The 27,209-nt window shown below is 39.8% G+C and overlaps 1 protein-coding gene across 1 annotated transcript; it reads right to left on the minus strand.

Moving 5' to 3' along the window:
• Positions 1–3,827: 3,827 nt before the first annotated feature.
• LOC145774842 (uncharacterized) lies at positions 3,828–25,085 on the minus strand. The gene is made up of 8 exons (XM_082586169.1): positions 24,960–25,085; positions 24,315–24,470; positions 23,257–23,347; positions 17,501–17,649; positions 13,674–13,815; positions 8,332–8,489; positions 5,955–6,104; positions 3,828–4,522 (listed from the first exon to the last, which is right to left on the minus strand). The coding sequence occupies exons 1-8, from the start codon at positions 25,030–25,032 to the stop codon at positions 4,302–4,304; spliced, it is 1,140 nt and encodes a 379-aa protein (XP_082442295.1). The 5' UTR covers positions 25,033–25,085; the 3' UTR covers positions 3,828–4,301.
• Positions 25,086–27,209: the final 2,124 nt, after the last annotated feature.

Genomic DNA, 27,209 nt, shown 5'->3' on the forward strand with positions numbered 1-27,209 from the left:
TGAGTATCAAACTAAGATCTTGGAAGCCTTGTACATAAAACGTCACAATCCACTTTTGAACAGACAATTGTTTGCTTGCGGCTCGTCTTTCTTGCTCTCTGTATTTTAAAATTAGTTTTTCGCACCTTGCCTTTCTACCATATCATGTGATCTGTTTAACACCTTTTGATGCAGTTAACTTTGATTCTCGTGGAGCCTATATCGTTGAGTTTGAGCTAGTCAAAGTACTGTGCAGTTTTTGTCTTTTTCTGTTTATAGATTTAGTTAACCATTGTAATTTTTTTTCAGATGTAGTTAAGCTGTATGTAGGCCTATATTATTCCTGAAGAGGACATCTTGTGATGTCGAAAACGTTCGATACTTAATTTGTTGCATAGTTTTATGTTTATGTAAATGTAATAAACTTGAAGATGTTAAACTTGATCACGTTGCTCGGCTTCGTATGCCTATGGTTCATCTTGCAAATAAACAATCAAAAAATGTTTAAACTGTGTAGGCTATTGTGTCTTAAAATGAAATAACTTAACAGTGAACGCTGAACGAACAGAAGTTTATACTAATTTAGGCCTACTGAAAACAGTGAGAATCATTGAATAGGAAATATTGCACGAAGGTGCTTCTATCTTTCTGAAACGATTTCGCGAGGTTTGTGAAGAAAACGAACATTAGCAACCAGTGGCGTTGCTATCGAGAAAAATGTAAGGGGGGAGTGCTAAAAAAATTACCCTCAAACTGGCGCATTACAGAAAGAATTACTTTTATAGAAGTTTAAAGAGGGCAGTAGACCGCCCCCCGGCTACGCCACCAGTTCTACGCATAGGCTACGGTACAACAAAATTGGGGCAGTACGTAAGGACCATCGGCTCATAAACTACAGTCCTTATGATAAACACATGGCTCAACTGTTCATTAAAATTTCCAAGAACAAACTGGCTAATCAAGCAACGAGAACTACTAAAACAAAGAGTAGGGGAAGACGGGGCAAAGCGGGACGCGGGGCAAAGCGTGACATCGCGATTTCTCACGTTTTGTATTCTTTGGCTCCCTCTAACCGGAAGCACTAGTTAGGCAACTATAAACTGTATTTGTTCTGAAAAAATGGCGACTGGCAGAGCACAACGCGTGTCGCGAGGAAGTAAAATGTGTTTTGGCATGGTTTGTTATAAGAAAGAGATAGAAAAATAGCTAGGCCTACCACATTCGTTAGCATAAGCGAATTTGTTGGTAGCTTTGTTTTTATCTTGGACATTGAGACAGTATTTGTTGGCAACAAAAGCAACTTTTACCTAAAACTTTACAGGTTTCAGCAGAGATGTAATTTTCTAAAGGCTATACTTTGGGGCAAAGTGGGACAGCTGTATTAGGGCAAAGTGGGACAGTGCATTAGGGCAACATAAGACTCTAGAAGTCTAGATTGTAGGCTATCTGTGGTTCTTCTGTTGATTGAATTTTTGTTTATAACTCTTTCAGCCTTCAAGATTGTAAAATGTTTATCAGCATTCATTTAAATTGTACCGGTAGGCCTACACAATTTAATTCTGACAATGGTTCGTCGCTATAAGAGAAAAACTAAAATAGGTAAATGGACGGATAGCCTATCAATATTAAGAATGCAATAGAAGATGTGAAGAGCAAGAAGTTGTCTTTGAGAGAAGCGGCTAAACAGTACCAAATCATGCAAAAATGAAGTGTCCCGCTTTGCCCTTGTACTATAACAGTAGAAAGATTCCGCTTGATCTTCGAACCAAATATGCTGACCAACTAAGGCTTTCGATTAAAAAAGAAATTAACTAAATCCAACAACCACTGTTGCTGAAATTACGTTTTTACGAAAAGTGTTCCGCTTTGCCCCGTCTTCCCCTAAGTTACCCTTACCTATCCCAGAATTTAGATTAAGACAACGATGAAACATCGTAGGAAAAAATAGCACATTTCTTCTTTCTCTCAAAACTACTTTTTCTATACCATTTTACATTTAACTGCTGCACAACTTTTCTGCTTGTAGAAAATCCCTAAAATTACATGTGCTGATGGACGTTAACTTTTTCCATATTTTTGTTATGAAACGGTTGACTAATGATGCACGACGTTGCGATAAAACCGGATGGATCAACCGTTAGCCGGCTCAACTAACCAAACCTTCCCCTACATACATATAGCCCTTACCCTTACGAAAACGTTTGCTTTATTTTGTTTGTTATTAGCAGGTCCGATTGACCATGAGGCACAGGCAGTGGTGCCGCAGTAGGAGGGATGGGGGAGATATACCCCTCCAATATTTTGGCAGCATCCCCCCAATAATTTAGAAAAAAATTATTTGCTATGAAGTTGTAGGCTACTTCGATTTAGTTGTTTGCAAGCTTCTCGAATTGCTGTTGTTTTTCTTTTATTGATGCTTGATCACAGTTCAAAATTGTGATTTGACGGATTTGACGCTAGAAGGACCTTCATTGAAGGTATTAAGGACAAGTTGGACCAAGTCACTGGCCACGGTACTACAGTAATGCTTTGAGGGGACTCATTGTGTTAATCTCCTGTCCAGGCCTTGTGTCTCTGGTAGCCTATGCAATGGATTAATCTCGTATGCAATGGATTAATCTTCTATTCCATCTCAGAAATCTCTTCCATCTTCACATTTTGTGATCTCCGCGTTGAATATGGCACAAATAAACCTAAAACCCATAGCTTTCTGATTTCCTCAATTCTGCCTAGTGGCAGCGGGTTTTACAAATACGCGTCAGGCAACAGTCCCGTTGGTTTAATACGAACCGAAAATCGAATTATTTCAATATTTTGCATGTCTTGATAAAGCGTTAGAAAGTTAATGATGGAATTGGGATGGAATGATGGAAGATTGTCTTCCATCCCATCAAGATCTTCCATTCCTTTCCATCCTTGACATTTTCCATCTTCCATCCCAAAACCTGTCTTCCATTCCATCCCATTCCCTGCCTCCACTTAACAAGGCTGCGTGCCAGGTCAGTATTGTTTCCAAATGGGCTCAAGTTGTCAACCTCCACGTGGTGAGCCCTGGATTCGACTGATGACAACAAACCGACAAGTAGCAAAGAGAAGTTATACCAGCACTCTCCATCCCTCCTGGAGCAGACCTCTCAAGAAAGGCATGGGTCACATTGAACAAGATCAGATGTGACGTTGGCTGCACTGGAGCTAATCTATTTAGGTGGGGGTTGCATAATACGCCGATATGTGTCTGCGGAGCGGTAGAACAAACAATGCAACACATACTCCACGAATGCCCCATCTTACGGCCCCCAAGTGGAATCATTGGTATTCGAAAATTGGACCCAACTACCGTATCATGGCTGCACGATGAGGCATTGCCAATCTAAGCTACTACAAGTCAAACGAGAGAAGAAGATTGTTTCCGATCATGGTGCGAATCGAAATTGTTGTAGCTGGTAATTTTAGTAGGCCATAGCCTAGAGCCCTAGATGGAGCAAAATTTATGAGCACACAATAGGTTGCAGGCGCAACAAAGCATTCAATCCAGTCCTGACCTTTAGCAATGCAAAGTTGTGGATCACAGCATCAAATGCAACGTCTGATTTGGTGCACAGCATGTACTGGCTGTTCAATCGGTTTTGAGTGATGGTTTACAAGCAATTCTTTACAAATTTTAGTGTGTTAAAACCACGTTTTCAACACGCAACCGTTGGAGGCACCGGTTTACGTAAAAGATTTTCAAAGCAACAAAATACTGTATTTGGAAAATTGCGATTAATGATTTCCTTGAGTAAAGATCCCGAGTGATGAGTTCCGGTTTGAAGCTCAAGTTTGCTGGGTAGCTTTCTTTCAAAAGTACCATATCATCCCAAATGTCATTATTGTAGGCTACAACTTGTTTAAATTGTTCTACATGCTTGCAACTGCACATCAGACATGCCATGAAATTTCCATAGAACTTCGAACTAATCGATGATGTGTTTCAGTTTCTTGATTCATTTGTTACTAAACTATCAACCAGCTAGCGAATCTTTTACAACATATAGCCTGCAATAGAAATTAATTTCGTTTGTATGATTGAGTCGGTGAAGCGGTTTAATAGCAGCAGATTTTGCGTATTGAAGCAGTTGAACAATGAACCTAGCCTGCCTTAATACGACAACGATTTGTTCTTGATGAAACAAATGATCTACAGTACAATTATGGAAAAATACTTGAAACTACCCATTTCACTAAAAAAATTTGTTCATTTTTAAGTTGGTAAATTTTTATTTTAGCAGCAAAAAACGGGCCCACCTCAAAAGTGAAAACCCGAAAAACTATTCGTTCTTCCTTTACAAATGTAGCAGCCAGATAACAAAAGCTAGGGGGGAAAATTGCCCGACTTTCCCTCCCTCTCCGAGCCCTTGGTCACAGTTAGTCTCATCGTCTTGGAGAGGGCAGTGGTATATTCCGTCACACACATCAACTCTGTTGATGCAAAGAATTTCCTTTGTCATGCCGTCTTGTTGACAGATCACTTGCCCGACGGTGCATGGCCCGCAGTCTTCGTCAACTAAAACACAAAGAAGTGATTTTCCAGTTTAACATAGCTTCTATCTGCACTAGCGCTAACAGGATGGTCTAACATCAGACTTTTTCTAGCTTACTGACTTCCTAACTGACATTCAAATTGGATATTATTCTGCACAAAACATGTTAGGCTATCTAGTATTCTTCATGATAAAGCTTTGGTAGAGAGTTTGCTTTGTTGAACCATAGAGAAATAAAACATAGTAACTTTAGCGGGTTTAGCATACTTTATTTCACACAAAATATAACATAATTAAATAAACTCAAACGTTTTCGACACGTACGTGTGTCCTCATCAGGAAGCACAAACTGAACAAATGATACGAGAATGATTGCGAGTAAATTATGCGGTGGGAAACAGATCACGTGAGGTGTAGACTACAGGCATTGGACAAAACAATTAGAACACACACAAAAGGAACGATGAGCCACAGGCGAATAACTGCCGGTTGAGAGATGGATTGTTCAGTTTGTGCTTTCAGTCCAGAGTGTCGTTACAGTTACAGTGCATAGTCAAATTTATCTTACGATTTTTCATTTTATGTATTGCAGATTTAATTCCTGATGAAGACACACGTAGGCTACCTGTCGAAAACGTTTGAGTTTATTTTATTTAATTATGTTCGTGGCCGAGTGGTTAGCGCGTTGGGCTCGCAGTCGAGAGCCTGCATGTTCGACTCCAGCTACCCGCACTTGCTGTTGTTTCTCTGGGCAAGAAACTTAACGATAATTGCCTCTACCTAGTGATCGATTTCGAGTAATGGGTAGTACCAAATTTAAGTCATAAGTAGAGTAGACAACCGGAAACTGACATTGTCGTCGGCTGCAGCGTGGGTCAGGTGTATGTCGGAAGGCGTACACCGATGCATAGCGCTCAAGTCCGCTTTCCCGCAATGCAGGATAAAGATAAACAAACAAACAAAACAAATATGTTTCTCGGCAGCCGATTTGTAGCAAGAATTGACAGCGATAGACACGTGTTTCGCCCATGAGGCTGGGCTCATCAGTATCGCACCGTATTCTGCCACAAATTTAAAAATTTGTGGCAGAATACGGTGCGATACTGATGAGCCCAGCCTCATGGGCGAAACACGTGTCTATCGCTGTCAATTCTTGCTACAAATCGGCTGCCGAGAAACATATTGTTGATTGGATGGTCTGAATGGCTTAGCGTGGAAGCTACACCGTTATGGTTGGCGAATCGCAGCTGCTCGCTGTACTAGTGAGTGCTCAGCCTTGTGCTGATAGCCGGGAAGAACGCCCCTTTCTTCACAACAAAACAAATGTTATATTTTGTGTGAAATAAAGTATGCTAAACCCGCTAAAGTTACTATGTTTTATTTCTCTATTCTTCATGAGCTACCACAGATACAGAACGCAACAGTTATTTATGTTTAAAATCGACAGATCATTACCTTTACATATTTGGTCGCAAATCTTTGGCCTCGTATCGCATAAACACTCATCGCTGAAATCCTGACATTGAAATGTTTTATCACAGAGTTGACTTTTGGGAATCACCAACGATGAATCCAGACAACGAAAACAATGATCGTCCAAGAAAGCTGAAAACAACATTTTTACATTACATTAACATTATAGTGCATCGTTCCAACTTTCCAATTTAATTCATTGCATTTCTTTGAAGACGTAAGCATCTAAAATCTGAAAAGATGTATAAATTTGAATGAGGTAAAGAGAGAAAGGGCAAAGCCAAAGTGATTTAAAGTATTTAGTGAAATACTTTATAGTGAAAAATAGCAATAATTTTCCACAACTATCAATACTTCAGCACTGGAAGTTCAATATATTAAAGAAAAACAGCATAAATTTTTTTGAAAATTGCAATGCCGGAATGAAGACTGCTTGTACCAAAAAGCTTTAACATACAACATCGTTTGGTCATTGTCATGTCTTCAGTTTTCTTCTGATGATATTTTAATTGTGGCTTGCTCACATTAAGAGTGGCCTTTTTTCTAAACAGTGCAAGATTATAGAATGTAAACACCACTTTAATTGCCCTGTTAGGTGCAGACTGCAGGAATACAACCAAACGGTTGCTTTTTTCATGCATAATAATTTAAGATTGTAATTGAAATTGCGTTACAGAATCTCTATCAACAAACAATTAATCTACATTTGCTCTGCAAGCTTCTCCGAAGCAAGAAATCATGGTAGCACAGCTTTGCTGTGAAGGTTTGGAATAGGTAATTATTACCATATATAGGTAATATGTGATAATGCCATTGAACGATATGTTTAACTTGCTATCACCAGAACTGACCGCACATACAGACGTATAGCCTAAATAAAAAGAAATATCTAACTTCAAAGTCGTCTAAAATCAAAATGATGGCCAGAGATGGGCAAGATCACCAGTATTGGTGATCTTGAAGATCAAGATCAAGATCACCAAACTATGTGATCTTGAAGATCAAGATCGTGATCTTGAAGATCAAGATCACTTTCAAGATCACTTTTTGTGTACTTGAAAAAAAATCAAGTTTTTGATCAATGATGTTGCATAAAATAATTAGCCTACTATAAGCAACCTGGGTAAAGGTATATAGTTGGTATTGCTAACTTTTAACTACTCGATCGCTGGCCTAAGAATTGTAATAAGTTAGTGACTGTTGCTATTTAGGCCTATCAATTTTTGACGTAGTTTGCGTATAATCGCAACGTCACACCTAAGGCCGAGGTTACATACACTAGTACTGAAAAAGTCGCCAAATTAGTGTTATGCTTTTTATTTATAATAAATAAATAAAAATAAACTCTGAACTGCATCATTTTTTATCAAATTTTTGTCTGGTTCATGTGGGAGTTTTATTCGTGTTACTAAGTAGTTTTAACTTTCACTGTATTATGTCAATGTTTATTGCACCATTGACCCATCTGGCAACCTTGATACTGTTGTCTGTAATCAAAAAAGTTCAGAGGTTTTCGGTCAGACAAACCGCTCCATACTCAGACCCCAAACATTGTAAACAAGTCTTGGTCTGGTTGATTTTCTGCAATAAACCACTTTACATGACCAAAGTCGGCTAGAGTCCAGATTTTTTAACACCGCCATTCTAGACTTTTGAAACATCTAAAATTGAGCCAAAGAAAGCAAACATTTCTTTAAAATTCACACATGGAAATTGTGAACAAAGTTAAATCATTTTTATTATAAGTCAACATAAAGTAGGCTACACGGAAGTTGACTTCTTTATTATGACCACCACAGAAAACTTTTTTCTATTTGAAATGGCAACACTGACCAGATTAGATGGACTTTAAATCGTCTTTTGTTGGGCACATATCGTATTAACAGTGGCTTAATGTTAGTAGTTGCCACTAATTACTTTGTACAGTACGAGTTCTAAAAAAATGCCTCTTTCCAGCAAGTAAACTTCAATTTTAAAGTGATCTTGATCTTATTGTTCTTCAAGATCAAGATCACACAAAAAAAAGTGATCTTAGATCAAGATCAAGATCACCAAAAAAAAAGTGATCTTGAAGATCAAGATCAAGATCACGCCCATCTCTGATGATGGCATATGCTGTGATATGACCACTTAGACTGTCATTAGGGCTGTTGGAATATAAATTTCTTTGGAATATTTTTGTTTTAACCAGTGTCGTATCATCAACAGATTAATTTAAATTGAGAATAAATGACAGAGCGAGAAAATATACAAAATACCTAAGCATGAGTGACACCACAATAGCTTGACGGCAAGTGATGCTTAAAAACAAATTTGCTCCTTTCTGGCAAACAAACTTGAAGTTAAACATCACACTCACCATTTGTTCTGACTCCTGATCCTGGCGCGGTACAGAAGCACTCATCAACCGCGTCATCACAATCCGATATCCCATCACATACGTAACGATGAGGAAGCATGCAGTGGGAAGTGACCCTGGTTTTGGTAACAGCGCAATGGAATCCCTCAGCGTAAGGGCTGCAAAAATAACACAAACGTTTCAGGAAACAAGACATGCTGTTCTAAATATATTTTTGTAGCTTATGCTATAATCATGCATTGCATTCAAATATATTGTGGTGTATAAAACAACGTAGCCCAAGAAGCATGCAGCAACAGTATAAAAATACCATACGTCATATTAAACATCAATGCAAATAACTGCATTTTCAATAAAATACGGTGCAATAAAACAGCTGGCAATTTTTCAAAATAGCAAGCCAGCTCTTTCAACAAACGTTTATTTTCATTTGCAAATCATTAAGCTCTGCCAATGAAACGTCTAGGACTTTGCAAATGTTTGGCTTTGTCAATAAATAAGCACTTTTGTTTGCCAAAAACGACTACCCTAAGATTTTTGTTAACTTTTGTCAATAACTTATATGTGAACTAGCAACCCCAAAATTTTTTTAAAAAGTCAAAAAATTATTCAATTCTGACAAAACTCAGCATTTCTGTGCTAGGTCAAGAGACCTTAAATTTATTGAAAACATTTGCCACCGCGAGCAAAAATGATATTAGGCATTCGCCAGATCTTTTTTAGTCGATAAAACGCATAATATAGCCTATCACGTTTTCTGTCAATTATAGGATATGCTAATTTTTACTTTTATTGAAAACACATATATGCCCCCTTCAGAGTGTGAAGTTGAGCGTAAGTAAGTACGTAAAGTTTGTCCTAAAGCAAATATTCTAAGCTTTTGTATTTTGCTTAAAATATGAAATCCAGCAGTCGACTGAAAATCTGCTTCACCATCTAAGTTTATTGCTTATAAAATAACTGTCTGGGATGGTTTTTAACAAAGCTGCTTTTAACAGGATTGTAAATCTTATGACAGAGGGTGAATGAAATCAGAAAATCATAGGCTATACTGAAGAAAGCATTTAGGGTAGTTACGAAATCTCTTAACCGACTAAAGCTTTCTGAAAAAAAGTTATATTGAAGTATTGAAAAGTTTTTCTTTTGTTTGTATATCGGCCTAATCCCTACACTCCTGCAGTATATTAATTCTATGAAAAACACCTTCAAAATGCAGAACGAAATTTTTATGGCACTGCTCTCCAATTACATTTTGTTGTTACCCTACTACGACTGACTACTCCTTCACATCATAAGCGATGTTTATGCGAGCTGACTTTCGTCAGCACAGATCTGAATTTTTAGAGGCAGATCCGATATTTCGTAATCAAGCCTTCACATGTAAGCAGGCGGACCGTCTACCGTGTTTCAAACGGTCGCAGAAAAAACGTGCTATGCGTAAGCAGCAAATGTAAGCTCAAATCAGATATAAAAGTTTCTTTTTTTGGGAGCTTTGTGATTTCTCGACCGCGTAAAATGAGAAAAATACTATCGAGATTTGTTTGTAAATATACAGACATTCAATCACTAGCAAGCACAAATACACCTAAAAGCTGCATTTGAAAAGTTATGTAGGTCTTCTTTCAGCGATTGAAAACTTGATACCTAATATGTGTGCTTGTAAGCAGGCAAAAAATGGGGGGACAAAAGAGATTCGACGAACTACAAATTGTCAAGAAAATGGCAATGCAAAGGTTAAAATCTAAAGTAGCTACCCATATAGTGAGATCTGAAGAAGCTTGTCCCAGAGAACATTTTGACAAATTTTAAATTGTTTTGATCGCTTTTTGTGTATATTATTGCGTAATATTGTTTTTTTTTGTGAAGACGTTCACTTTGTATTGACAAATTCCATCAAATTTTAATGAGATTTATGTGGAAGTTAGAGTTACAAGGTTTGGTTACCATGACATAGGCTACTTTTCCACAACCGCAGAAACCATAGCCTTCTAATGAAATTTCAAAAATCTATTTAAGGTGTCCATCCTGAGATTAACTAAGCACATTTTACCTCATACCTCAAGCTGAAGTAGGTGAATTTAATTGTTGGCTAATTGAGTGAGCAATGTGCTTACTTCGAAACGATGCGATGTGTTTCATTAGGTTCTTAAACTCAGGTCTTCAATTGCAGGTAGATAACAACGTAACAGCTGAAAACAAGTCATCGATTCTGTTGTGCTTTGCAATGTTATTTGTGTCTTTCCAACATAAAGCAGCGCGCTTTTCCATTCAGTCAACTAGCCAGCATTGTTCAATCGTTCAACCATCCATCAGTAAACTAGAACAGTGGAGATCTCCACTTTCTGGCAAAAGTTATTTAATTACAGTATTTTACAAAAAAAAACTAAGTTATCTATGATTCTACATGGAGTCTAAGCGTAACCGTAGGGGAATGAAAGATTTTGGAGTGCAAACAAAATTTGACCAAATTTTGTTTTTACAAATAAGTTTTAAAACGCAACAATTAGCAATTTTTCTAAATATATGGACATTTCAGCCTATTTTTTTTTTGTAGCAGAGTGCGACTGTACCCCCTGCACCTCCATCTCCTACGGCTATGAGTCAAAGTATAAGTATTCTCTCAGGTGATCAACTATTCAATCAAAAATAAGGTTTAAAAACATACTGCCAAATTCACAGAAGTTCATTTTCGTGACAAAGCACAATCCACGATACGTTATGGATGGGAAAGAAAGGAATGAAAACCTACTTTTGGTTCTTTTGATGTCATCTCAAGTTTTCTACTTCAAGATTGGCAGGTGTTGTAGCCTACTTACAGTTTTCAATTAGTCTTGTTCCAGTTCCGTCGCAAAAGCACTCATCCGTTGCATCCTGGCAATCCGCGATCCCACCACAAACATTCGGTGTCGGGAGCATGCAAAATGACGTCACTCTTGTTTTTGTTACAGCGCATTGGTAGCCGGTAGCGCCAGGACTAAAAGCACACAGAATGTAGGCTACACATGGCCTAGAGACGTCTATCGTCTTCGTTGTATCAGGACATATTGCCAAATGTAAATTAAAAAGATACATTATATTTAAACGCAACCTGAAACAAATATTAACTGAAGACACCTACATGAAAAAGAAAGCGCCTGTTGCGAAAAATAAACAAACACATCGTTATGGTTTAATATGATTAGATATACCACTAACTTCACTTTGGAGCAAAAAGTAGCAAACTTGATTCAAAAAGTGAAACACAACTTCTAAGAATTAGTTGCATGTAGTCAAGGGCGCCGGAACGATTTTTGACTGGGGGGGGGGGGCAAGATTACAAAAAAAGGGCACTTGTGTTTACTAAAAGGCTAGTTTCTTTTCAAGTTTTAAAATAAGATGTAGCGATAATGCTAATCTATCAGCTCACCATGTAGGCTATTAAGTAATGATAGCCTACAAGTGTCCGGTATACAAAGAAGGGCATCATGCTATGTTTGGCTTTATAATGATGTAACCTACTGTTAAGCCTTAAAGCAGACTGCGGCCATGGCCGCTAAGTAGTGCTTGAATGACCGCCTGTGCTACCTCCTCAATCGGCCCAGTTTGGCCGCCGGTCTCTTCTAGCCAATTATTCAATTTCGCAATAGAATGATCGTGGATTAGCTGTCGAAAATATGTAGTATCAAAGAGTGACGCAAAATTAGGCCAGCGCGCCATAATCGCCATTGTGCGGAAATATTTGTTATTGATGGAATATATCCATCTGCGATCACCAGCGCTGTAAGTCTTGTTTGTAATTCCGGACGTTCATTTTAACAAAGTCTTAATCCGAAGTGCTAATTTACATCGGCTGGCAATACTGTCCTTTTTATGTCGATTTGATGTTGTCGGACATTGAATCGTTGTTAAAAAGGAAAACTAGGTTAGTTGACATCCCAGGGAAAAAAATTTTTGATCATAAGTTATTTTGCAAAAATTATGCTTCTTTTAGTAATGTCCTTCACATCATTGAAATACTTATTTTATTACCTTGCCGTCATCGTCAACACCTGTCGAACGTTGTTTTTCGTTGCTAAAAAGAATTCTAGGGGAGTGGCGAACTTCTTTAAAATCAGCCACATTGGAGACACTCGTGCGAGTGTCGTTCGATGGTCCCGCAGTACTGGATTACAATCCCGATAAAGCAGTTACTGCGTGGTGCAACGATTCTATTGTAGGACGTCGCCCAGGCCCAGACTTCAACAACGCTAAGTGATCATTTTAGCATTGTTGCAAGTTTAATTTTATTTACCGTACTTGTGCTATCGTTATTTTTATTTTGTATTTTGGCCTCCAAGCACGCAGATTTGGCCGCCGACAAGGATCTCCCGGTAGGCTACGATGGCTGCCGAAAAAAAAAAACTAGTTTTAAGGCCTGTACTGTGTTGCAGTTGCAAAATTTTGTGCTGTAAATATTATTTTGAGGCAAGAATGAAAGATTATAAATAGGCTAAAGGCGAATAGCAGAAATTGTTATATTGCAAAATGTGCAGTAGCTTACATGACTTTAAAAGGGCACCATTGCTCCCCTGCCCCTCCATCTGCAGAAAAATTGAGGGCAGGGGGGGCATCCGCCCCGGCATCCGCCGCATCCGGCATCCGCCCCCCTGCCCCCCCGCTTCCGGCGCCCCTGCATGTAGTCAATGAGGGTCTGCTGGTATGAGCTGTTTAAGGCTACTAGCCTACTTCTTTTCAATTTTACGCATAAGAAATAAGTTCTTTCATTGTGTATTATAAAGTTTACAATATAAATTTTAGATTTGTAGAGAAAACCGGAAAGGATGTATTTTGAAGCGACTTTAAGATTATGCTTTATGAGTTGAAAACAATTCGGTTTTGATAATTCAACAACAGCGTGGCAAAGCCTGCCAGAAGTCCTTTAAAAAATTGACAGCATATTTTGAAGACAAAGCCAAACATTTCCGAATTTTTTGACATTTGTTCAGATATTATTTGAGGAAATCTTATTGTTGCTCAGAGCTGGAGTCAAAGGATAGTAATTGATAACAAAGTCGTAGACTAGGAATAGCCTACAAAAATAGATGGCTTGGATCACGCGCACAATCCTTCAAAACTGACCTTTAACTGGTTGTTATGCATATTGCCTAAGCCATCTATGTTCGTAGACCACGTAAATTGACAAAACTGAAATATTGCATGCAACAGAAGCATCTACACTTTTCAATGTCTTACAGGATAGACCTATATCATTCTGATGTGTAGAATATTATCATTAGTCATCTCGACCTAAGTATCTAGGCTAAGTCATTGAAAATCTGGAAAGCAAAAGAGGTGAAAAACTGGTGGGCCATGGGCTTGCCTACCTGTACGGTTTTTCGTCCGAACGATCATAGCAATGCACGACGTTATCGCAAAATTGGGACCTGACAATACATTGCTTTTCTCTAACTGGAATAGGAGATGAATCACAAACCATGGTGTGATTGCAACCACATTCATCTTCCCCTAAACAAATAGAATGTCTTACTAACTTGAAAGTCACAGCTTTGTTATGCCTGCTAGTCAAAATCATGGATGAAATTGCTACAATGTTGAACTATAGTACGGTATTCAGTAACTTATCAAACTGTAAACGCGCCCTATATTCTAGGCTACGCCCCAACTGGAAAACGTAAGTTAAAACATGCCCGAAACTGCATATTTATTTGAAGCCTCCCGAACTAGGCATAAAAGCTAGATTTTTACACAGAATATACTTCGTCGTCGTCTGAGCTTCTGGGGCCGAGGGTCTATCCTTTTACCACCCCAGATTCACGATGTTCCCGGACTACACTGGAAGGCTGCTAGAGAGCAGCCAGTCTTTAGTTTCATCATCCATGACGCGCAGACCTTCCACTCCGTTAGGTGGCTTGAAGATGGTACAGTCATTGATGATGTGGTCTGCGGTCTGTTCCTCGGCACCACATTCACAGGAGGAGGAAGAAGCCATTCCCCATTGGTGCATGGTTGAGCGGAAAAGCCCGACGCCCGTACGGAGACGGTTGAGGCGCACCCATGCCTGTCTCTGTAGTGTCAGGCCGATGGGGCGCGCGTCGGCGTCGGGGATGAATGAATGGAGTCTGGTGGTGCTTGACCTCCATTCAGAATGCCATTTATGGTCCGCCCAAGCAGCCGCAGAGATGTCTTGTTCGTCAGCTTCGTTGATCAGAAGCCGAGCGGCTGGCACGAATGGGTGTCTTGATTTCAGTCGGCGGGGGTGCCCGTTTGGGAAGGCAGAGATCTTGTGGTGGAGAAGATGATTAGGCTCCAGTGCCCGTCGACCGAGGGACAGAGTGGCTTCTTCGCGACGAAGCTCAGCAGGTTGGATGCCAGCGAGAATGGGGAGATTGTCCAATGGTGTGGGACGCAGGCATCCGGTCACTGTGCGCAGGGCGCTGTTTATGGCAGTGTCGATGTTGTGGCAGTGAGCACTGCGGCACCAGACAGGTGCACAGTACTCTGCTGAAGAGTAGACAAGGGCTAAGGCTGCTATTCGCAAAGTGTCAGCCCTCGCCCCCCAGCTAGAGCCTGCCAGGCGCTTCAGTAATGCAGCGCGGGATGTCAGTTTCTTGCGCAGTGACACCAAATGGTGGCGGTATGTGAGCGATCTGTCTAATGTCACCCCAAGATACCTTGGCTCGGGGCAGAAGGACAGAGGTTTTCCGTTGTTGTGGACATGTAGCTCACGATCAGCTTCCCGATTGTGTAGGTGGAAAGCTGCCGCCACAGTTTTGGTTTCGCTGAGTTTCAGTCGCCAGTTCTGGAGATAAGCTGAGATGGTTTGCATGTCCTGGCTCAAGGTGTCTTCTAGATTTTCCCACGACTTTGTGGAGTGGAGAATTGCCAGATCGTCCGCATAAGCGTATTTTGCGGAGACCGTGGTTGGCAGGTCGTGGGTGTAGATGTTGAAAAGAAGTGGAGCCAGGACCGATCCCTGTGGGACGCCGTTTTTCAGGCGTCTCAGTCTGCTTCGCCGTGGGTTGCCGGTGGTGAGGGTGAAGCTTCGATTCCTGACAAGTTCCATGATCATATGGACCATATGTCGGTCAGGAAGCAGGCGAAGCAGCTTGTAAGTAAGGCCGCGATGCCATACAGTATCGTAGGCAGCTGTGAGATCTAGAAAGACAGCGCCGGCCTTCTTTTTTGCCTCAAAGCAGTCCTCGATGTCCTGGGTCAACAGTGTGACCTGATCTACAGTGGATTTTCCGCGCCGGAACCCAGCTTGCTCTTTTGGAAGGAGCGGGTCGATGATTGGGTTGACGCGGGCATAGATCAGTCTTTCGAGGATCTTGAAAGGAACACAGAGGAGGGATATCGGACGATAGCTCTTTGGGTCCTCTGGTGGCTTGTGAGGCTTAGGGATCGCAACTACTAAAGCTCTTCTCCAGATTTTTGGGATTGTGAGGTGGTGCAGGCAGGAAGAGAGGAATCTACGTAACCAGGACTTTAGGGCATGGCCAGCATGGAGCACAAGCTCAGGGCAGATCTTATCGGGCCCTGGAGACTTGTGTGGTTTCACTAGGCGGAGGGCGGTGGCGAGTTCCTCTGGAGTGAAGTCTCCAGAGATTGTTTCTTCTGGTGGTGTTTCCACTCGCCATAGGGCAGATACTTCCTTGGCAACAAGGCGGGATGCCTTGCTGTCCTTTGTCTTGTACACCCCGTTCTGCACTAGCTGGGAAGCGATGGCATTAGCAGAAATGGGGCACTGACGAGGGGAGTTTGCTGAGCGCCCAGTGAGGTTGTTGATGATGCTCCATGCTTTGCGGCTTGAGTGTGAGAAGTCGATGGTTTGGACAGCTTCGTTCCACCGCTCAAGCTTCTTTGTGTCCAGCCGCTCAAGTAGTCTGGTGGCGGCGGTGTTAGAAGCAGCACCACTTGTGGCGGCTAGGTATGAGCGGTAGAGAGCTTCACACTCAGAGTCCCAGCATGGTTTATAGCTGGTTCGATGGCCACGTGGTATTGTGGCCTTTGCCGCAGTTATTATGGCATTGCAGAAGTCCTGGTATGCCTCGTCTGCGTTGCATGTTTCAGTCGGTGGTAACTTTGCAGCAGACTCATTGGTCAGGAGGCTGTATTGATTCCAATCGGCTTTTTTGAAGTTCCATCGCTTCACCGGTGAACTCGGGACAGGAGCCACAAGTTTTGGGGCGATGATGAGGGACGGCCGGTGTTGGGACCGCGGGAACTTCTCAAGCACACGTCTGTCTGGAAGAGAGCTGTCGACACTCGCGAAGGCCAAGTCAGGGTTTGTCCCTGTTCCCCAGCGGTCGGAGTGAAAACTGGCTGGTTCCTTTGGATTGAATAGGAGGGCAAGATGGTTTGTAGAGGCCCAGTCAGCAAGCAATTCTCCGTCGCTGCTTGTGTTGTTGTAGCCCCAGTCGATGTGCTGGCAGTTGAAGTCGCCAGCGTAGAGACTGGGGGAGGGGAACGTTGGAAGGGATGATGGCAACATTCGCGAGGGTGGGGGCTTGTAGATGTTGACGATGTTGTAGTCTGAGATACATATGCACACCCACTAAATCTCGGCATCAGTTGGAGATTGGTCGACAAACGTCCACTTAAGGCTCTCATGCACAAACGTGGCAATGCCGTGCTTCCTGCTTAAGGTAGACCCGGCTAGCGTGTAGTTGGGAATGGCTAGCCTATCTGCAGAAGTGCAGTGGGTCTCCTGGAGGAGGATGACGAGTGCCCGGTTGGTATGGGCAAGCTGCTCCACAACTTTGGTCTTGCTTGTTGTGTAGCCTTCTATGTTGAGCTGCAGAATGGTGGGGCGTCTGAACTTATCAATTGCCCCTTGCAGCTGTGCCGTCCGGGTGGAGGCTCTTTGTTGACAAATTTCGTTTCTCATCTGGTTGAAAGCAGATGGTACTCACAGGATGGGGCACGAGGAGCCATTTGTCGTCCATCCCTTGAATATACTTGACAATAACAAACAGTTCTGTATGAAGTTAATAAAAATTTATATAACTTAGAGCCAAGTTTGAATGAAAATGGTTTTATAGGCCCAAGACCGGCCAAATCTCAATCGACTAAAAAAAGCCAGCACACCTTTAAACTTTGAGTCTAAGTCAAGTAGACTGCAGACAGTATATTGCGGGTTTACAGAAACAACATTTTGCATTGACAGTAAAGTAAGTAATACTTTACTTACCAAGAGTGCAGTCCAGTTCATGGTCACACCTGTACTCGTGTGGTAAAAGGCAAGGCTTGACCCTTCCGGTTTTAGAGTCACGTACAAGGCATTCTATCCCGATGTCTTGATGAAGATTTTTATCGAAGCGTACCTCATCGCTCCCGTCACTATAAACGTACAACCTTCTATCAATATTAACTTACTGGAGCGTTACATCTTTGCAACAGTTAACATTTAACCACAAATCAATGTTGAGTAGCTAGAGGTTTGTAACAAGAAAGTTGTTTTTCTTAAATGTGTTTGTATGAGGCTTTTGGCCTCTAGTTGGTACGGAGCCTTCAACGGTTCTGGAAGTAGTATACATCTAGTACAGTGGTTCCCAACCAAGGGGGAATTCTCCACTAGGGGGGGGATTTTGTTTTAGGATTGTAAACCTTTTTAAGCCTAGTAAGTTGGTCTAGACCAGGGGTCACCAAACTACGGCCCGCGGGCCAGAACCGACCGGCAAACTGATTTCATCCGGCCCGCCACGTGCTACGTAAATAACAGCTGCACTACAATTGTTAAGAAAAAAAGTTATCAAACTTTTTGTAAAAGACTAACGTTGCTGTTGAGCTACACGCAACCTGCTAATGATTTTTCCATATCGTCAGACTAATAAAATAATGGCGTAACTCACTTTTTGACGAAATTGAGATATTAGTGTTTTGTTGGTCCCGAAAATGTAGCGTATCTGCCACATAATTTTCTAAGACCTACGTTAACGAGAAAGTGATATTTTCGTAAAAATGTCAAATGGCCTAACTCAAACGCATGACTTAGGCCATTTTACAAATCTTTTTAATCGTTTGCTGGAAGTAAAGCTATCCTCCAACAGAACAGATGGTCAGAAGACGACGATCTAAATTGTACAGAAATAAAGCTTCCACTTCATCACGAGTCTAGACGATTATTTTAGCACAAAATAGTTATGTTTTTTTCTATTCTATGCATCGTAATCTTGGCCATTTCCAAATAACTACCCTACTTAAATCAATCTGTTTTCTTTCTGTTCCTTTGAGAAGCTTCATTTTCCTAGTACTCTGGTAGTGCGACTTATCACCTCATATTGTGATACAGGTCAGATCTTCTTAATGCACCGTTTCTCGCAGTCTTCTTGCATCCATGGCAAGTTTTTGTAGGAAGCCATTGCTGGATACTTAATTGATTCTCAGCTTAATATCACGCTTAGCAACTTTATAAGCTCATTGCTGGTTCATCGCCATCATTCTTGAATTTCACTGATGGTAGGAGAACATAGGAAAACATAGATTTCAAAACGTTTGAATTGACTTTCATGTGTAGGTAAATGTGCTAAAATGGAAAAAGAGGAAAATCACTTTTTGGCGAAATTTCTCAATGACTTGCCTATTGTAGTGTCCATTACATGTACTGTCCATTACTGTGCATTCCAATTACTGTAGAAAGGTCACAACGTACAAAAAGAAGAAATTCTTGTACCCTGGAACTACCATAATCCAACTTCATCGGCAATACAAAGAGCTTGCTGAATCATTAATAGGAACATGATCATTGAGCACAGCCTATTTTAGTGAAGTATTTCATAATGAGAAGTTCTCCATCTTCATTGTCGGTTCCAGCTCGTGTCCGAGCATTGGTTTGTCTTCAAATTGAATTTGGCTTTGGATGGTGATGTCGTATGTGGCTTTGGAGGCCCAGTCTATCATGGAAAAAAAATGTGTGCGAAAGGCACTGGGAGACGATCATTATAGATCCGCCGCCAATGTGTGAAACCGGGCTGGAGGCTTCCAACTCTACCAAGCTTGCCTCCGTTACCCGTGATATCATCTACATTGGACTTTGTTTGGTTCAGGTCCAAATTGAGACAAAGGCCATTCGCTCGTATGGTTGTTTAAGGTGGTCGTAACTACGCGAGGGCTACACACACACTCTTGGCCAGCTCCATGTCCACTGTGGTCCAATAAGATCGAAATGTGCAGCTTCAGGGAAACTGGTTGCAACGGGCTGCCGGGTGCTCTGTTCATACTATGTAAGCATCAGTGTGACGTGTGTGTTTCATTCAAACACAGTAATATTACCAAGGAACAATACGATGACCATATCAAATTGAAGAATGAAGCTTGAGATGAGAAGAGGAAAGACAAAGAGTCGGCTAGCACAGTAAAATCCGTATGGACAATGTATTTACAGGCTGTACTTCTGTGTCCCAAAACTAAGGCAAGCAGTATGTATGTACTATAAAACCAAGCTGCAGGTACACAATTTTATACTATTCAGTCTTGAATCAAAAGATGCTTATTGCTCTATTTGGAATAAAACAGAAGGTGATTTACGCAGTGAAGTATTCGCTTTCTTGCAGTTTAATCATTTCCAACGGGTAACTTCTGGAAGCCCCGGTTTGGATGAGATAGTTATTTGGAGTGATGGGTGTAGTGTAGATATCAAAATAGAAACTCTAATGTCTTTAGTGCCTACTGTGCCCTTGAATGAAAGCATGGCATCACTATTGCTCAGAAGTACCTCGTGGCTGGTCACACTCAAATGGAGTGCGATAGCATGCACAGTACTATCGAGCGAAAATTGGTAAACGACATTTTTACGACGAGAGATTACGAAATTATCATCCAGAATGCCAGGATCAGACCGCATCTCAATGTACAGAGGATGCAACACAGTGATTTTATGTAAATCGATGGATAATGCTTGTTGAGTATCAGGCCTGGAAAGAAAGCTGGAGTTCCCACGGTTCATGATCTTAGAGGCCTGAATCATGAAAGCAGTGGAAAGGTATTGTACAAGGTCTCATTATGTGAGGATGCACTGTGGGAGGATCTGCCACAGCGGTCACAAACAAACTTACGCGACACTGCACGGATTTATATTTTTTCAAACCATCTTCCAATCAAATTGAGAAAATACAATGATCTCCAATCTTTGAAACATGTTATGCCACCAGGGTGCCAGTTCTTTTTTGATAATTTGCCTCATCACTGATAATTTTATTCAGCTTGTCTTGCCAACTCTGAACTGTTTTTGGGCAAAATATGCAGTCTAGCATGAAATATAACTCTTATCGTTAGATTGGAGTTGCTATTAGGGATTTTCCTGTTAATTCTAGTCGTATTATTACTGTTATTATGGCACCGTTAAAAAACTCCTATTGGTAAACTCAAAATATCAAATGGCTTAAGTCATGACTGTGCATTCGGAAAATGGCCTAAGTTATCCCAGCACATTATGGGATGCAAAATAAAGCAAATCAAAGCATACATGCTCATTGTACTTGTGTCGACATGCTATTTTCGTTTAACTGTACAATAAATATGATAAAAACAACCGTGTAGACAGTTTTTTTCGATTATCTCAAAACAAGAAAAAATGAGTTACGCCATGATTTTATTAGTCTGACAATATGGTTTCTTCTTATAACATCATACAAACTTTGTTGTTCAAAACACCAATGTTTCATCAGTGTAATGTTTTTTCAAGAGAACGATGCCCTGTAGTGTATCACAGCAGGGGATGACTTTTCCAGCAAGGCAGCAACCTTTCGATTTTCATCACAACATTGCTATTCCACCGCTGACTTTGTTATTAATTGTGCTCAATTCAAGTCAATGGAGAGTCTAAATAGTTGTATATCTTTTCGCAATTTGCATCCGGCCCGCAGCTGTTAATCTTGCAGCAATCCGGCCCACAGAGAAAAAAGTTTGGTGACCCCTGGTCTAGACTAGAGCGTTAAAAAGGAAATTATTATTAGATTAACTCTCGATTATTTAAGCAACTGTGTACTGACATGGATGCAGACCATCACGTAGGCCTACTTCTGTTTCATGCAAATACTCGATGGCTTTCAAGAGGAAACGTAACCAAGCGAGTGTTTGAGCTCATAGACGAGCTTAAATTATTTTTAACTTTTAAATAAAATTGGAATTTGTTTCATTGCTGAATTATGACAGATGGATTAGATTCCTTGCTTGTTTGGTTGATATGTTTGGTCCATTGAATAAACTAAGCGTATTCAATCAACATACGGTATTCAATCGTCATCTCCGCGCATCAACATGGGTTATCTGTATCCATGAGCCATTGACACATTGATACTATATGAATTTACAAACAGTACTGTTTCCATGCTGGTTCAAGAAAGGTTGGAAAAGAGTGGTTGATTTATGTCATTGTCATTAGAAGATTGTCTTAGGTGCTAGAAGGCTTTGCTGTCCTGGTCGCGGGGTGACTACGTTTTGTCTAGCCTCTACCTTTCGACTAGCCTGGCTTGGGTGGCCCTTCCTGGAGCAGATGCCAGTACTGCTCAGCATTTAAAGATGCTTTGGAAGCTTTCACCAGCAAGCTTGATAATTGAAAGAGAAAAGTTAGAATGAACAATGAAACATGTCACCATCATGTTTAAGGAATTATTATCAGTGCTGGTTGTTGACAGCAAAGAACAAGTTCTTCCAGAGTTGGAAAAAGAATTGATTTTGTAACATCTCACAGCATTAGAACTGGAATTCATTCAATATTTTCCTGAAATTTATGACGATGAGCTTGTTTAACACGAAATTCATTCACATTGTTGATGGAAAAACTTCCCGATAAATTGCAGAATGAATTTTTAGAACTTAAAACAAATTTTCGCGCAAAATACTTATTCAGAGAAAAATCAATCACTGGATTTTGGCCATTAATGTGTAATTCTCATCCTAAAGTGGCAGAGAAAGCTATTCGAAGTATCTTTCCGTTTGCTTCCACTTACATATGCCAATCAGGTTTTTCAACTCTTGCAAATGAAAACAAAACAGAGAAACAGATTAGACGTGGAGAGTGATATTCGTTGTGCTCTCTCCAATACTCTTCCACCACATTCATGAGTTGTCGAAACAAAAAGATCACAAGCTTCACACAGACTGTTGAATGCATTGACTTGTATTCTGAATTTGAATGTATTCTTCTTTGAATAAAATACTTTTCAGCAACATTCTTCATTAACTTCATAACGTTGCTCGGCTTCGTACGCCTATGGTTCAACAAGACAAACTCTCTACCGAAGCTCTATTGTTCTTCATTAATCAAATTATTTTAGTATGAAAAGAAATATTAAAGGCTAAAAAGCTTATTACTAGTAAAAGTTTAGTTTATCCTCCAAGACTAAGATTAAAGTATTAATGTAAACGAGTTTTTAACAAACTAAATTTATAGGAGTGGAATTTAAATTTGAATATCGACTAAAAGGGTCCACAGGATAAAAAATGTTGGGAACCACTGATCTAGTAGCTTACATCCAGTTGGCTTTTTTTTATTTGAATACCATGTTATTTGAATACACTGCGTGTCAATTTACTGCAAATAAAATACAACCAAAAAGGGATATATTTTTTATTTGATTTAAAAGGAAACAATTTTAATACGCCTTTTATCACGAATGCAAAAGATGACTAGGCAATAGATGTTAAACCAATTTGTATTTCTAATTTAAAGTCCGGAATACATAAACATGAGAACAACAAATTACGACTAGTGATGAACTGGAAGGAAGTAGAAGTCAGCTGGTTCAAATTTAATTGGATATTCTTGATTGAAACAAGTTTATCAAAAGTCATGTTGATGTGATTTCTGTTGTTTACCCTGCTAGAAAATTCTTGTGGCCTATTTATTAACACAAACTGTCTTATTGACTAAAAAGACTAAAAAAAATTAATACTCTTTTCAAAAACGTTTATGAAACTTTTATTAAACTACAATGGGCGTAGTACCTGCAGTGAGAAGTAAAATCACAATAGTCATTTCGAGAGATACACTCCCCTCCTGAGCTGCAGTTGAATGGATTGTTGATACTGCACGTTTCTAAACATAAAAAGAACAGTTATCACATTGCAGCATGTTTAGTCATGGATTATTTAAGTTAATGTTTTAGGCTATACTTCCCTCTTGTTTGTACTGGAACTTGAAACTAAATCTTAATTTATCTTAGCATGAAACACTCATGTATACTTGGGGTCTGTTGTTCCGTTGTAGGCCTGCTTTCTTTTATTGTTGTCAGCTCAAGTGAGGGAGAATCAGTTGAAAGTGATAAAGTGACTACAGAAAAATAATTAAAAATTAGAGAAATCAAATTATTGAAATGTTTACTTCTTTTGGGTTTGAAAGTTTCAAAAATTAAAAAGCTAGAACCGCAAACACATCAACTTTTACCCATCATACGATGGGCCGACTCCAGTCCAGCTCTCACATACTGTATCTATAAAGCTCCACGCCAGACCTTCTTAAAAGCCCAGCTTTTTCGAAATGAGGGAAAGCGAAAATAAATGATGCAAGATCATCAGACAACATGTTTCAATAGTGATGTTTTTTAAATGAGAGTTTCGAAGTTAAATATTAAAATCACTTATTGCAATGAATTTTTGTTCAATTAAAATTTCATTATTGTAAAATAACTACGGTACAGTTGATGTGCATCTACGTGTTAATTTACACACCCGACATAACACCAACTGGATATTTTGCGACAGATAACTGTTTTCCGGGCTAATGTCAAAATTATTGCAAAACTGAAAAACTGCCACGTTCAGAGGCACGTTGAATTATATCTACCAGCTCTTACTCATATGTAAAATTAATATCTTGCTCATAGTTTAAAAATATTTATAGCAGGAGTGGTGTAACAAATTTTGTCTGTTTTGTTTTTATTAATCAAGCACGAAAAGTGTTACCAACAGCTTGAGGTGTAATGATGTTTTTCTGTTTAGCATTCGCAATTAATTTTCTTACATTTGGGTCTTTAGCTCACAATTAGGATCTAATGACAAGATACCTCCAAAAGTAGATGTTGCATTGACCAATGTTGTCGTAGCCTCTGTGCTCGGTCTTTCAGTTGCTGCTGCTGTTGCGCTGCTGGCTCCTGTGTCCCTTGTGCTACTGGCTTCAATGGTCATACTTGTCGAGTTTGCCAAGGTGGATTGAACAGAATCTGCAAAGCAAGGCCATTTCCAGGTGTCACGTTAAATTCCCTGCTTTTGCCACACATGTGCAACTTCACAAATAAAATATCTCATTCAAAAAGAAATGATAAAAAGTGAAAATATTTTTATGTTTATTCTATAACCTGAATAAAAAAAATATAAGCTTCTAACAAATACGATGTCCAACAAATAAAAAAACAAAAGTTCTAAAAATACAATTTTCAAGCGAAAAACTTTGTTTTTTCAAGTTGAGCCTTCCAACTTTTCTTATTCACCAAAATCCATAATAACTTTTTGAAACTGAGAACTGCTCGAATGTTTAGTGAGCAGTCGGCACAACGCTCCATGAGGCGTCTGTGCAAGAACACAAGCGTGTTTTGGCAAGATAAATTTCCCGACGACATGCTCCAAGAATAAACGGAGATTGCTTTTTGTAATATTGCAATATGTATTTACTTAAACAGCGGACTGGGAGCATGAAACGTATGTCTGCTTACCTTCTGCGGAGACCTTGTTCTTAGTGTAACCGTTGATAATCAACAGGGTATATACAAGAATAACCACTTTCATGATGCTTTACTGTAGATACGCCAATGTAACTTAAACCGTTTCCTAGATATTGCTGTTTTAAAAGAAAACATATTTTATATATACAGTTATTAAGTTATGCATAAGTGATAGACAATTGTATACCATTTCAACTTAAAGATCATATTAATGCAGTAGGTATTACATATGTACGTTGCTACAAAGCATATTATATACTAATTACTTATATAATATTATGATTGCAATAACGTGCGTTCGTATTTTTGTTTCGTATCACCTTTGTGTTTTTTGTTTTTGATTCAATAAACTTATTGATTGATTGATTATATTTTTCGGAATGATTAAGCAACGCATATTACGGTGCAAAAGCCTGTCGTCTGTTGTAAAACATTGGCAGCAATTCCATTGTTTTCGTTTGAAGCTCGCAAGAGTGTTGCGTGTACGTCTGTGAGAGATTCATAGGAATATTTCCTTGCTGTGGATTTATTGAAAGTAAAACCAATCATTTTGACACCGAAAATAAGATAACGCATCGGACAAGTTGGCTACAATACGCTCTAAATGTGCACGCTTGAGCAAAAAGATGACTCAGCCAACCTATCGGTACGCAATTCAAAGCTAGAGATAAATGTGTAAAATGATCGATAAAATCTTGTCTGTTTTGAGTATGGAAACAAAAAATTGCATATTGGATCATCCGCCCGGTTAGCTCAGTGGATGCGCGTCTAACTGAAGATCACGCGCCGCTGCGGTTCGACTCTCGGGGTATGCGCTTGAGCAACGTATTTCAGGACTGCTCTCCATTCAGTGGCACCTAGTGACTGGAAATCCGAAAACTTCACTCTGCCCATCTCTGTAACCGGCCCTGCATCAAGAGCCTCTACAAGTATGCGAAACTACCAGGAATAACCAATCAAGGTTTGTCAGTGCGAGGATAAACATTCGAAACTAACCAACCAACACAGTATAGTTGCTGCTGAACAGGTTGTGGTTACCTGTTTCAGCCCACTTGATAAAGTCAGTCGTGCTGACTGACGAAACGTCGGTAACAAAAGCTAAGTATCATCCTTGACATCAGGAGGTAACCTATAGTAGCCTAGAAGAATGCAAGTCTATAGTCACCAGAAGAATGCAAGTCACTTTATTTATCAAATGCCTGGTGAACAGTTTCACTCTGTTTTTACACGCAGTAGTCTGGACTCTAGACAAAAGTGGGCAGTGGGTACTTTTAAACCCGGGACAGGAATGACATAAGGGGCTTAAAAGTTAAAAATGCATAGCTTATTTTGTTTTCTTTAGTGCATTTGCATCAAATTCCTGCTTTTGGGACAAAACTATCTCTTTTTTCAATGCTTTATTCATAATTTATTTTCTTGAAATTTTTTTAGTAAGGTCTTTTTAGTGGTGACTTGCATATGAGGCCCACTAGAATGTCATTGGTACCGAGCCCACATTAGTCCCGCGATGTCTCTCACTACTCAATGAGCTCAGCTGCATGGCCAAGAGATGAGAGAGGAAGGTGGTACGAAGCTTTAAAGGAAGTCGGTTCGAAACTTGGTCGAGATCACGCTGCTGTGTATTCGCAAGACACTTAAAGAAATCCTTGAAGGCGAAAGTGAAGACTGGGTTCCTTATTTCCCGGTGCCCATGATATAAGTCTTCAATCTCAGGTAATGTAACTACTGTACCAGCAACCTCCAACCGATAATGAATAAAGAATTATGTAAACTCTACACTTGGCTTGATAACAATCAGTTGACACTCAACTTGAGTAAAACTAACTACATACTCTTTAACAATAAAAAGACTACACTCTCCGATATGCAAATAAAATTAAATGATACAATAATTAAAGAAGTTGACCACACGCGCTACTTAGGAATCACAATAGATAACAAACTCAACTGGAATAAACACATTGATAGCCTCTCCAAAAAACTATCCTCTTCTTCAGGCGTACTCAGCAAACTTAGAAAATTCACTACTAGAAAAGTTCTAATCAATATTTATTATAGCATTGTACACTCGCACCTACAATATGGAATTATCAACTGGGGATGCGCACCCACAAAATACTTGAATAGAATTCAGGTTAGACAAAATAAGATAATTAAAATCGTTACAGGAGCATTTGAAATGAAAACTAAATTACTGCCACTCTATCAAGAAAATAAAATACTAACTGTTAATTCTACTTA

This window comes from Aplidium turbinatum, chromosome 7 (assembly GCF_918807975.1).
Source record: "Aplidium turbinatum chromosome 7, kaAplTurb1.1, whole genome shotgun sequence".
In the NCBI taxonomy this organism is placed as follows: Eukaryota; Metazoa; Chordata; class Ascidiacea; order Aplousobranchia; family Polyclinidae; genus Aplidium; species Aplidium turbinatum.